At 40.7% G+C, this 13683-nt stretch overlaps 1 protein-coding gene across 1 annotated transcript in view; it reads right to left on the bottom strand.

Annotated features, from left to right (window-relative positions):
• LOC120514507 (solute carrier family 2, facilitated glucose transporter member 5-like) overlaps nt 1–13683 on the bottom strand; it is a 78660-nt gene that overhangs the window by 53099 nt on the left and 11878 nt on the right. The window contains exons 2-3 of the mRNA XM_039734922.1: nt 9850–9948; nt 7575–7735 (exon numbers count right to left, since the gene is read on the bottom strand). Coding sequence (XP_039590856.1) covers nt 7575–7735; nt 9850–9948 — 260 coding nt within the window. The remainder of the gene's footprint in view (nt 1–7574; nt 7736–9849; nt 9949–13683) is intronic.

Raw genomic sequence — 13683 nt, forward strand, 5'->3', positions numbered from 1 at the left:
GATCACGGTAGTAGCGAGGGGGGTGTGAATAAAGTGCAGGAGCATCTAAGAAGACGCATGTTTGTCGTGGATGCGAATTGCTGCATGTAGCTTGTAAAACAGTTTGCTATGGTGCATGTGGGGGTGCGTCGTAACCGAAAACTCGGTTTTTAAAGACCGCTTACTTCATTGTGTTTTAACCTCAGTTGTAAAGGAATGTTTTAAGGACCCCATGGGATACCCCTCGGTTTTGGCTGCTTTTCTATATATAATCCACCAAGATACCCGACCACGGTAGGAGGGGGGTGTGCACAAAGGGTAGGGACGTAATGAGTGGGAGCGTATGAGTCACATTTAGTGGGAATTCCACGGCTTGCAGCCCGAATGGGGTTCAATGGCTTACGCACGCCTCTCTGCGCTGGGTAGACACACGGTCAATGTCATGCATAATTATTTATTGAATGCTAAACACTTCTGGAAAGTCACGGATGTTTAAAACGGGTTGGTGTGAGAACAGAACAGTAAGTGAATGAAAAGATGGAACTCTGGAGAGAGCAAAATACAACAGTAGTGAACCTGCGGCATAACAAATTCTTACCACAGACGAAAGGGACTAACTGGGTGGTTGGTGAGTTTTTGCATCCGGGCAAAAGGGCAGGCAGTGTGAATGCCTAGAGAGCGAGGGTAGACACTGGCCGGTGAAAAAGGAGTGTTGGTGGGCAGGAAAACGTCTTCCGTGTTCCTGCAGGAGCATCTAAGAAGACGCATGTTTGTCACGGAAGAGAATAGCTGTATGTAGCGTGTAAAACAGTTTGCTATGGTGCACGCGGTCGTGCGTCGTAACCGAAAAGTTGGTTTTTAAAGACTGCTTACTTAATTGTGCTTAATCCTCAGTTGTAAAGGATTGTTTTAAGGATACCCCTCGCAAACTGTTATACACGCTGCATATGGCGATTCACCTCCGCTAGAAACATGCCTCTATGAACAGTCAACGTAGCTCGGAGGTGCATAACATGCACATGACATTAACCTGACCTGCACTGCATGTGGCCTCTATGACAGACGAATATAAATGACACCATTTTCCCTGTGTCGTCGCGTCCAAGTTGGTGGGCGTGGCCCTGCGAGTTGTCGTCGGATCCAATGGTCTTGGAGTTGGTGGGCGTGGCTCTTTCCTGCGTTCACCATAGGTGTCTCACTTGTCGGCGGCTTAGTGAATCCACGCCCCTTCCGGCGTGCTTTCCATGGTTGTCTTGCCTTAATGAATTATATATATAGATTTTCTCATAAGAAATACTGGTAATGAAAACTCAAACGGTTTGTTCCACAACCCAAAACTATTTATATAAAAATGTTTAATACAAAATATAAAGTAAAAATACATAAAACAAATTAACCTTCACTTTACCTTTGAAAAGAATCATGGCTGGTGTGAGCGAGTTTCTAAACTCTTGTGGGATTCTATCCAACGTGACGACACGCGGAACAGCGTCCCAAAGCAATCGCAGTGTCCCAGCGCTGTAGCAGTTCGCCGTAAACGTGAATCCAAAAAGATCACAGACATGCTATAAGCGCTTGCCATCGATGGGTGATACAAGGAACATTATAAATGCGCAGGGCACAGTACTACTTGGCCACAACCCTGCCTGACTGCTGTGTATGTGTATAGGAGAGTGGCAGAACCCATAAATAACCGCGCTTTTGCGGTTTCAAGCTGAATAAAGCTCATGCTGCTAAAGTACTGAGACTCAGCTTCGTGTTTTGGGGTGCAAGACGGGGACTCGCACTTCACAGCACACACACACAATGCTGTAGTAAACAGTATACGCGCGTATGGATGTGAACTATATGAGTGAGGTACGCCGCAGCGAGAGAGAGAGAGAGAGAGAAAGTGAAGAACCATCAGCTCAGTTGTGCACTGCATAGATACTGATCACGCTACTCACCCATCCGTGGAGCCGCTGTCAGCCCTGTCACCTGCTCCATTCGGCGGAGCACGGGTTCGTCCAGTTGGCCTCTTGATTGGCCAGCCGGGACTATGTGATGCCGCACAGTGCCCTGACAGGCAGGCAAGGAGCCCGTCATGGCAGGAGAGACACACATAGTTTCTCCTGTCATGCAAAGCCCTGCCTCTCAGGCTGGTTGGTGCCCTTTAATTTTAATACCGCTTGGCGATGCATGGATTAAGACTTACGGTAACCCATGTGCATCGCCAAGTGGTACGAGTCAAATTACGGATGTGTACGGTAATATGTCTCTCATAACAACTGACAGTTCTTTCATTACTGTATTTTCCTCAGAAAAACACCAATTCTAACGGTACAAAATGTCAAAGACGAAAAGATTAGCATATAAAATTCCGTTCAAACTGGAGGTAGTAAAATATGCAAAAGAACATGGAAACAGGGCAGCAGAGAGACATTTTGGGCCACCTTCAACTACAAAAATTATAAAAAGAGTGGAGGAAACAGGAGGATCGGCTGCAAAAACTTGAGAAAACTACTGGTAAGCACACTTTGTGTGGGCATGCTGCAAAATGGCCACAGTTAGAAATGGACAAGAAAGAATGGATCACACTTCACCGGAATATGGGCTTCTCAGTTTCTACAAAAATGATCATCTATGAAGCTAAACGGATTGCTGTAGAGAAAGGCATTAAGGATTTTACTGGCTCACCATCATGTCGCTACAGATTTATGAGGAGAAGCGGCCTTGCTATGCACACCAAAACTAGAATTGGACAAAAAATGCCACAAGAATATGAATTGAAGATTCTGTCTTTTCATACATTTGTAATTAATGCTAGGAAAAAAAATGTCCCGCTAACCTTTGATGTGCCATCTAATAAGACGGTTAACCTCAAAAGGTGCCAAAACAATAACCGTGAAAACCTCAGGACATGAGAAAACGCATTACACTGCTGTGTTGTCCTGCTGTGCTGACGACAACAAATTGCCACCGATGCTAATTTTCAAAAGGAAAACCTTTCCAAAAGATGTTATTCCACGAGGAGTTGTTCTACATGTTCATGAAAAAGGATGGATGGAAGAAAATGGAATGAAAGTATGGATTGACAAATTGTGGTCCAAACGTCCTGGAGGGCTTCTGAAAAAATCTGCTTTATTAGTGCTTGATCAGTTCAGAGCACATATTAGCGAAACAACAAAAAACAGATTTAAAGAGGTGAAGACTTATCTAGCTGTAATTCCTGGGGGTCTTACCAGCCAGTTGCAACCTCTCGATGTTTCAATCAACAAACCATTTAAAGTCCTTATGAGAGAAGAGCGAATGGATGGCTGCTGGGAATCATGATCTGACTTCTACTGGACGAATGAAGAAGCCCACCATCACTCAAGCTTGTGAATGGATTAAAACATCATAGCAGTCAGTGAAGGAGGAAATCGTTGCACGATCATTCAAAAATGTGGCATTAGCAATGTCTTAGATGGAACTGAAGATAATATCATATATGGAGATAGCGAAGAAAGTGATATTAGTGATTGTGAGCAACTGTGCTTCATAAATTCTGACACTAGCGATGATGAGTTGTTGGGGTTTCCAGAAAACTAGAAAAGTGCTTGATCATCTAAGTCTTTTCTCATTTGATAATGGAAGTGATGATGGTTCTTAACATCACTGTTGAGTTTACGCTGTTAAATATTACCGTATTTTGCTATATTTTAATAAATATTTTAGTATACCGGTACTATTTGGTTCAGAATATTTTTTTCTTGTTTTCCTGATCTAAAAACTAGGTGCGTCTTATGGTCTGAAAAATACGGTAATTAAAAAAAAATATATGTAATTCATTTCATGTAATGTAATCACATTCTCATAGCCAATAACAAAGTTCTCCATGATAAACACAAAATGATGGCAGATCAACAAAATTTCCAGAAGACCTTAATGAAGGCTTCTTTTGATATATTAATCCTTCAGGGGAAATTGTCTTTTTGCATGACTTTTGGGTGTGAAAGCGTGGGGTCAGTCACTGTACAGAGTCCCTGGAGAAATTTTCAGGGCTTTGCTTAAAGGTCTAATGGAGTAGGATCCCTTCTGACAGTAGAACAGGATTTGAACCAACAACCTTCAAGATATCAGCGCAGATCCTTAGCCACACAGCCACCACTCTTCATATGACTTAAAAAAAATCCCTAGATTAATCTCTGTGAAGTGTGGCATGTTGAAATGCTGGTAAAATTACTTCTTAATATGAAGAATTCCCTGTCTCATACTAAATACATCAAGAGAAATGTGTCTCAGTAAAGCCACCTCTGACCACTCCAAAATGAAATCTGTTAGCAGGTCACATTGCACAAATGAGTCAACACTTTACTGATGATTTAAGTATTATGAAGACTCAAAGAAATGTTAAGAAAGAGTGAGTAATCAATGTATTTTTATAGCACCTAAACTAAAATGTTGACATTAAATTATTGAATTAGATAGTCCCATGAATTCAGTAGTAAGTTATGCATCTCTCTCACACACACACACACACACGCTGTCTCATTGAAAAAAAGTCAGAATGTCAACAAGAATACCTAAAATATCCTCTACCGTAATGGAAGAAGCATGTTCAAAAATGAATGAATACACATTACTGATTTATTAGAAATCAATTATCTGTGCTTCTTTAGCCAACAAATTCCAGAAAAGCCCACCCAAAGTTACAAGGACCCTTTCTTTTGACTCAATGCAGCTCAATTTACATTTCCTTAACGTTTCTGTAAGATTTACAGTCACCTCTAATGTTGAGCTTTGCCTAAATACTTATTTTATTATGATCTTTAAATACCTAAATGCACTTATTTTGTTCAAAGTGTAAAGAAGAATGGGATTAGTTACTCTGAATAAAAGCCAAAACACAAAACTATAAATGCCATTTTCATAGAGCACTTTCTCCTTGTAACCGAGCTCAGGATGAAGTGGGCTCTTAAAATGGTATGGAGTATGATGTGCTACAGGCACCTTCTTCTCTATAAAATAATTTCTGTTTCTCTTAGTTAATATTTGTTCTTGTGCTAAGAAGGACCTCTGTGGGTCTTTTCAGTCCGCTGCTATCGGGCAATTCAATGCTTCCTCTCAATGTCCCAAACTAAATGCAGATACTCTATGTTAATTTTATAATTCTGCGCAATATGCATTGTTTATTGACTGATTGATTGGCTGTATTATTTGTCCTGTGTGTCAGTACCTTTGTTTTTTATGCTTCTGTTGTTGTATTATTCTAAATTTTTCCTTGGAATTAATAAAGTATATCTAATCTAGTGAAAAGTCCAGCTAAATTACACCTTTTATTGGCTAACTGAACAGATTACAATATGCAAGCTTTTGAGGCAACTCTGGCCCCTTTTTAGGGAAGTTTATAATACAGAAACTGGAGTTCCCTGTGTTTATATGAATGCAAGGACAGAGACAGCTTTGGAAAACCTTTAAGGGCGTCATCTTAAATGTAATTAATAGATCTATCTAGCCCAAGACTCATTTAGTTAATGAATTTTAGAAGGAGAGGAGAACAATGTATAGTCAAAATCTTTTGATAACTGTCCAGCAAAGTCTTTTAAAGATTGTTTGTGTTTTCTGTAGTCTGAATCAGTCAGAGAGATGTAAACAATCCTCATATCTGGTCACAAAACTCTTGTCTCTATTTAAACTATTTAAATGTGTTAAATTTTAGCATCAGTTTAACTGCCCATTCCTTTCCTCTTGTTGTGCCTTGAAGTTACCCATAAGCACTGTGATTTTAAAGTCCTTCTCATCGTGTCCACTGCTGCTGAAATGATTTCCTATAGACACATCTCTGTTACCATTCTTAATGTGGAACCTGTGTAAGTTCATTCTTTGGCAGAGTGTTTGTTTGTCCAGTTTCTCCCACATAGAGTGCAGTGTTGGGACATTTCATGCACAGAATTAGGTAGACCACATTGGATGATCTGCTGGAAAAAGATCCCTCAATGAGATGTTCTGGCTGGCTGTGTGGTATAACTACACAATCTGTATTATAAATGTGAGCACACACTTTACATCTTTCCTATAGACAGAGAGATGTACCGTTATCTGTTGGTTTACCCAGGACAATTTGGACAATTAGTTGTTGCAGGTCTGGTGGTTGTCTATATACCAGAAGGGGAGGTTCTGGGAATATATCTCTCAGCGTTTCATCATTATGTAGTATTGGCTGAAGTTCTTTTAGAATTTTTTTGAAGAGCTTCAAGATGTGGATTATAGATCACAACAAGGGGGATGCAGTTCTTATTGTCCTTGTTTTCATATTGCAGATTGTTCATAATGGATGTTGAGGCACTTTATACAAACATTCCCCCATGATGACGGCATACTGGCATGTGAAAAGTACCTTAAACAACGTGATCTACCCACGGAGTCAGTTAAAAATGGAGTCAGATAAAACTCACTCCGACGCTCAATTTATTCTAATTTGAACAGGACTTCTATTTGCAGTAAATGGGGACTGCCATGGGCTGTCGGTTTGCACCTTACTACGCAAACCTATTTTATGGCAAAATTAGAGGCAGATTTTATGTCAACATGCATCTTAAAAAACAATGTTGTATCTCCATTACATAGATGACATCTTCATAATGTGGACTGCCAGTGAGAAGGCCCTTCTCCATTTTAACAATGAATATAATTCTTCCTACCCCAACATAAAGTTGAAGCTTAACTACTCAAAAACACTACACTCTCTGTGGAAGAAACTGGGCAAACGTCCACCAGAGAATGAGGATTAAGCATGACAACAGAGATGTTCCTGTAGGAAATCATTTCAGCAGCAATGGACACTGTTAGGAGGACTTTAAAGTCACAGTGTTTATGGGCAACTTCAAGGAGTAGGAAGTTAAACTCATGCTAAAATTGAACACATTACAAACCCGTTGAAATAGAGACAAGAGTTTTATGATGAGATATGACGATTATTTACATCTTCCTGACTGATCCAGGCAACCCGACTACAGATCCAGAATGTATGAAAAACTCATCAAAAACTTCAACAGACTCTGTTGGACAGTTATCTTATTCAAAGATCCTGACTATACATTGTTCTCCTCTCCTTCTAAAGTTCAGCAGCTAAATATATCTTAGGCCAGAGAGGTCTATTAATTTTTTACATTTAAGATGACCCCTTTTCCAATGCTGTCGTTGTCCCAGTGTCTATATAAACACAGGGAACTGCAGTTTATGTATTGCATCTTGTCTGAAGAAGGGGCCGGAGTTGCCTTGAAAGCTTACATAATGTAATCTGTTCAGGTAGCCAATAAAGGGTGTCATTTTGCTTGACTTTCATTGTATCCGTAATAGCTAACATTGTATAACACCCTACCACTATAATCTAATCTAAAAAAGACAAATAATCCTGAACTAAGCTTAATGCAGATGGGGTCAATTAAAATTACACCATAGGAAAGAATTACTGGAGTTAAACATTTTTAGCCAGTCTGCACTTTTGTAAGTACAAAGACCACAATGGCTAATGCAAATGGGGCCTGTCAATCAATGATAAACTCTTTACTGGACATAGCTAAGCTGGCTCAAACCCCAACCACAGTGCTATGTCTTCATGCCAGTTTGATTACCTGCCCAGTCGCGTCACAAGCGTCCCCACCAACAGTGAGCCAATGAGTCCTCCGATGGCAAATACAGACACTGTCAGTGAATACATCAGTATGAGGGAGTCCTTGGATGGACTTGTGTTGTTACGCATCACCCACGTGTGGTTGTAGAAGGCTTTAATATACTAAAGAAAGAACGGAGGGGAAGGCATTAGAACAATCACACAATTGTAACATTTGTATGAATTGCAGTTTTGCAAAGGTGACAAAAATGTACTCTTATGGAGTGCATTTCATTTCAAATTATTTTTATTTACACACATATTAGGGGACAGACTCTCTTTTTCAATTCTTCCATACAGTGCATTCAGAAAGTATTCACAGCACATCACTTTTTCCACATTTTGTTATGTTACAGCCTTATTCCAAAATGGATTAAATTAATTTTTTTTCCTCAGAATTCTACACACAACACCCCATAATGACAACGTGAAAAAAGTTTACTTGAGGTTTTTGCAAATTTATTAAAAATAAAAAAATTGAGAAAGCGCATGTACATAAGTATTCACAGCCTTTGCCATGAAGCTCAAAATTGAGCTCAGGTGCATCCTGTTTCCCCTGATCATCCTTGAGATGTTTCTGCAGCGTAATTGGAGTCCATGTGTAGTAAATTCAGTTGATTGGACATGATTTGGAAAGGCACACACCCGTCTATAGAAGGTCCCACAGTTGACGGTTCATGTCAGAGCACAAACCAAGCATGAAGTCAAAGGAATTGTCTGTAGACCTCCGAGACAGGATTGTCTTGAGGCACAAATCTAGGGAAGGTTACAGAAAAATTTCTGCTGCTTTGAAGGTCCCAATGAGCACAGTGGCCTCCATCATCCGAAAGTGGAAGAAGTTCGAAACCACCAGGACTCTTCCTAGAGCTGGCCGGCCATCTAAACTGAGCGATCAGGGGAGAAGGGCCTTAGTCAGGGAGGTGACCAAGAACCTGATGGTCACTCAGTCAGAGCTCCAGAGGTCCTCTGTGGAGAGAGGAGAACCTTCCAGAAGGACAACCATCTCTGCAGCAATCCACCAATCAGGCCTTTGTGGTAGAGTAGCCAGACGGAAGCCACTCTTTAGTAAAAGGCACATGGCAGCCCGCCTGGAGTTTGCTAAAAGGCACCTGAAGGACTCTCAGACCATGAGAAACAAAATTCTCAGGTCTGATGAGACAAAGATTGAACTCTTTGGTGTGAATGCCAGGCGTCACGTTTGGAGGAAACCAGGCAATGCTCATCACCAGGCCAATACCATCCCTACAGTGAAGCATGGTGGTGGCAGCATCATGCTATGGGGATGTTTTTCAGTGGCAGGAACTGGGAGACTAGTCAGGATAAAGTGAAAGATGACTGCAGCAATGTACAGAGACATCCTGGATGAAAACCTGCTCCAGAGCGCTCTTGACCTCAGACTGGGGCAACAGTTCATCTTTCAGCAGGACAACGACCCTAAGCACACAGCCAAGATATCAGAGGAGTGGCTTCAGGACAACTCTGTGAATGTCCTTGAGTGGCCCAGCCAGAGCCCAGACTTGAATCTGATTGAACATCTCTGGAGAGATCTTAAAATGGCTGTGCACCGACTCTTCCCATCCAGCCTGATGGAGCTTGAATGATGCTACAAAGAGAAATGGGCGAAACTGGCCAAGGATAGGTGTGCCAAGCTTGTGGCATCATATTCAAAAAGACTTGAGGCTGTAATTGCTGCCAAAGGTGCATCGACAAAGTATTGAGCAAAGGCTGTGAATACTTATGTACATGAGTTTTTTTATTTTTAATACATTTGCAAAAACCTCAAGTAAACTTTTTTCACGTTGTCATTATGGGGTGTTGTGTGTAGAATTCTGAGGAAAAAATGAATTTAATCCATTTTGGAATAAGGCTGTAACATAAGAAAATGTGGAAAAAGTGATGCGCTGTGAATACTTTCTGGATGCATTGTACATAAAAATACTGAATTGAAACAAAGATAACAATCAGTGCACAATCCAACCCAAGTCTTAAAGTATTGAGAGTTTATACAAATAAAACAACAGAAATTCAAACAAACTCAAATCAATAAAGTATTCATATTCCATCTTAAACTTTCACCAGGTCCCCTCTGTATCTGCTGAGAAAGTAAAAAGAAGGGTAACTGTGAAGGGCAGTATATAAAATACTTTACAGTTAAAAACCATACACATAACAAAAATTACACATCTCATAAATGAAAGTAGCAAAGAATAAGGTCCAAATGGAGCTCCCTCTTGTACCTCTGCCGGAGAGTTCACAACTGCCAAGTTGTATCCATAGAGCATGGAGGAGCCAAAAGAGGTGATGAGAGCGACTGCCAGGAGGGAAGGAGTGAGGTGCTATAGGGGGCAAAAGAAAAATTAAAAAATTAAAGAAAGGAAAAAGGATATTTTACTCCCTACAATGGCTTTTACAGGAAGTTCATTCACAACGCTCGGTTCAATGAAGGCATAAATTGGACAGAACGGAAGGATGCCAGAGTTCAAACCCTTAAAGTGAAATATTTGCATCTCTTAAATGATTATATATACATTTTTAAATTTAAACTCTGCATCTGTATTTAATTCACCCTTGTTTCTTTTATAATCTGAAATTTTTTTTTTTTTTTTAGATATTTTTGGAATTTATTCCCCTAGGGTAATTAGGATCAGGGAATCTGGGAAAGAAAATCAGATGTAATGGTAACATGAAAGTAATCTTAAGGAAATTGCTAAAATCTATGGGTAAAGTGGGACGCATGCTATACAGAAAATAAGACATAAGAGTAGGAGAAAGCAGGTTGTCACTAGAGAAGATGTCTGCATTCCCAAAGAAATCAGCAAGAGAAAGAGACCTGAGAAGTCTGAAGTACATACATCCCCATACAAGGCTCATCTTCCGTCATTTTTATTCTTACAGAAGTTTTTAATAAGACTCTGTACAAATACATTCCTGCTCGCTTTTACTATGTTTTTATTAATTTTGCTTTATAGTAATGTTGATTTTTATATCGGTTGACTAGGTCAAGGTATATTGTTTAAAAAACACCTGGTGTGGAGGACCACCATATTTTCAAATGGCTGAGAAGGGGCTGCTTTCACGAGAAAGTCATACTGTAAATGGGCACCTGCTTTGGCTTTTCACATATGTGTAGCTCAGTGCCCGTATGTATCAAGCATTTCAGTGTAGAAAAACAGACCCAACTGGGTCTAAAATCTTAAAGTTATGCAAATATGGTTATACTCTTAGCAGTAGAAGTAAAAGCATTTTATCAATTCTCTTAAGCTAGGATTTGGGAGAGCATATGAGCTGTCTTAACTCACCAGGTGCTGCTAGAAAATGACATTCAGGGGGAAATGCGGAAAGCTTTGGAAATGCTGGACAACCATTAACATGTAAAAAATATATTAACTTGACAGGGATGGAATAATATTCATAACATTATTATATCCTTCTATAATAATAATAATAATATTGTGTTACATAATCGACTCGTCTATGCAGAGGAGCCATGCACTACCAGCTGAAATTAAAGAATTAGCAATGTTGTCAGCTTTGCAATAGTGAGGACTTAAGTATGTCACAACCAAGTATTTTTCGAATTTCACATGCATGCATCACACAAAGATCGATGCTCCCACAAGGCAGAAGCAGTCTCCCAGGGCACTGAATAAACAGAGCTTCGCAAAAGATAATGGGGGAACACGTAGAGGGTCACGGCATGCCACAGTGGAAGACGCTCAGGAGCACTAGAAGAACGAATGCACGTTCAGTAACAGTGCAAGAGTAGTCATGGCAAGTAACTTTAAGTTACTTTACAAAGTGTTTCCCGTATGCCATAACACCGGGGAGGCGATTCTTCTAGAAGTACAGCTGCAGATCAGATCAAGTCAGGCATTGGTACAGAGCGTTGCCACACCCACCACACGGTGAAACAGCTCGGGATCCCGGTTAGCAACCCCCAGGCAGATACGTGGTCCAGTCCCATCCTCCAGAAATAACCATCTATCTGCCACAGCCAGGTACTACATGGAAGTCCTCTTGACCTGGTCCAGCCACTCGGGACCCTGCAAGCCAAATCACCCTTGGGGAATCGTGCCACATGGCCACAGTGCCATAACTGACGCTCCCTCACAATGCAAGTAATGGGGCTCATTCGGACTCTATGAGCCACCGTTCAACTGACACAAAGTCAAACCAGCGGTACCCAAGGATTCTCCACTGTGGATCATTAATTTTTAAACGAGCATACCTGTTATCAATCTCAACTTTCATTCAGTGTCTGTGTCTCTGTCTTTCTATCTCCGTGTTTGTTATTATTATTATTTAAAAGGTTGCAAAGTGGCAACAATTATGCGCAGCTTAGTGTCTTATTATGTTTTCCTTCTTCTACTTTGAAGATTGTTAACAATAATTATGATCATCATCATCATCTTTGTGGTGCAGCCTCAGAGTTATGATCAGAAAAATGTCATCATGAGTGTTAATATGCAGCAAGGACGGCCATAAAATTGTGACATCATTCATTCTCGGACATTGTCCCTACTCTTCTCTGGGACTGGTACTGGGACTATGACAGTTTGTAACTACTTCTCATGTTTTACTCTGAGGGAGGTCTAGTTTTTAATCACAGTGTGACTTGCAGTGCAATTCCTGGAAGAAATTCTGAGACGCTTGATAGGAGAATATAAGCCCAGGTGTGAAGACAACCGTTTGGTCTACTTGGGCCAAAATACTAAGTCTATTTGCTTATAGGTAAAGCTGTAGACATGGGGCGCTATAAAGCACCTGCATTAAAGTACAGGATTCATTCACAGTGTCATAAACTGGGGCCTTCCAACGTGGTAATCTTTAAAGCAGAAGAAATTTACCTACAGTGATCTAACACTTTTACTTTATTTTTAAATACACCATGGCCTTTCCTCAGCTGATCCTCTTGATATCATACCGTATGTAGCACGTGAGTAAAAGCTGGGAGGCCCCTGAAGCCACTGAATCCCATCCTCCGGCCTTGATGCTAAATGCCAGGCTTGTGCATGTTATTTAAATTAAAACAAGCAGCTAAATGTACGTTTTTCACAGCGAGACAAGCTTATCTTTGGGCACTGAGCATTCCAGTAAGCAGTTGGACACTGCTCCTCATTTAGACGCCGGCACACGTGAGACTCCATTGCAAATTAATTTTTGCCTTCCCATATGCATTCTCGGGGTCTTATGATCTTCCCGCTGCTCTTTAAGTGCCTTGCTTGAGAATCACAATTTAGCACAGGACCTTGCAAGCATAATCTTCACAATCCATCGGCTTCGACTGAAAGGCCAGGCTTCCTGTGACATTTTGGGTGACAAAAGGACCATCTTGTACTTCTGAATGAGAAAGGCCGTGGGAAGAACGTGATCATCGGAGAAGCCAGCTGCCTGCAAGCATCTGAGAACATGTGTGGAAGAGACCTTCACATTCACACCATCAGCAATCAGTACTGGTTTAACAGCCATTATCTGGGCTCATCCAGGTTAAAAAAGAATCTTTTTTTAAATTTTGCATCATCAGACACCACCTCCAAGAATGACTTCTATGGACTCATTCACGCCACCTTCATCTTTGTGCGCCTTCTCCCTTTCACTCCACACATTTCCCCTCAGCACCAAGGGTTCCACTTCTGGACTTCGTTTGAGTTGTAAAAAGCAACTTAAAGGAGGTTTGCCTCAGGAGAGCATCCAGCCTTTTGACAAGATAAAAAAATAGGGAGATACAAAGAACAGCCCAAAGTACCCCGTATATAACAATAAAAATTATAATCCAGTTTTATAGCAGAGTTTCCACCCAGCCAAAGACAGCAACGTGACCAACAACACTGGGATGTTTGTGTGACCCTCGGGCTGACCTGCCAACTGCTGGTCTGTGGACCCCAATTTTGATTAAACTGGTAAGGAACCCAGCAAAACAAACATGACATTCAATTTTAATCACTTTCAAAATTAACATCACCAGATCTTATACTTTACTCTCCTGTTTGCTTTATATAGTGCCTTGTAACGTATAACCACCCTACATCCATTTCCCGAATCCCTTTTTTTTCTGAACAGCATGTCACTAA

This window comes from Polypterus senegalus, chromosome 1 (assembly GCF_016835505.1).
Source record: "Polypterus senegalus isolate Bchr_013 chromosome 1, ASM1683550v1, whole genome shotgun sequence".
In the NCBI taxonomy this organism is placed as follows: Eukaryota; Metazoa; Chordata; class Cladistia; order Polypteriformes; family Polypteridae; genus Polypterus; species Polypterus senegalus.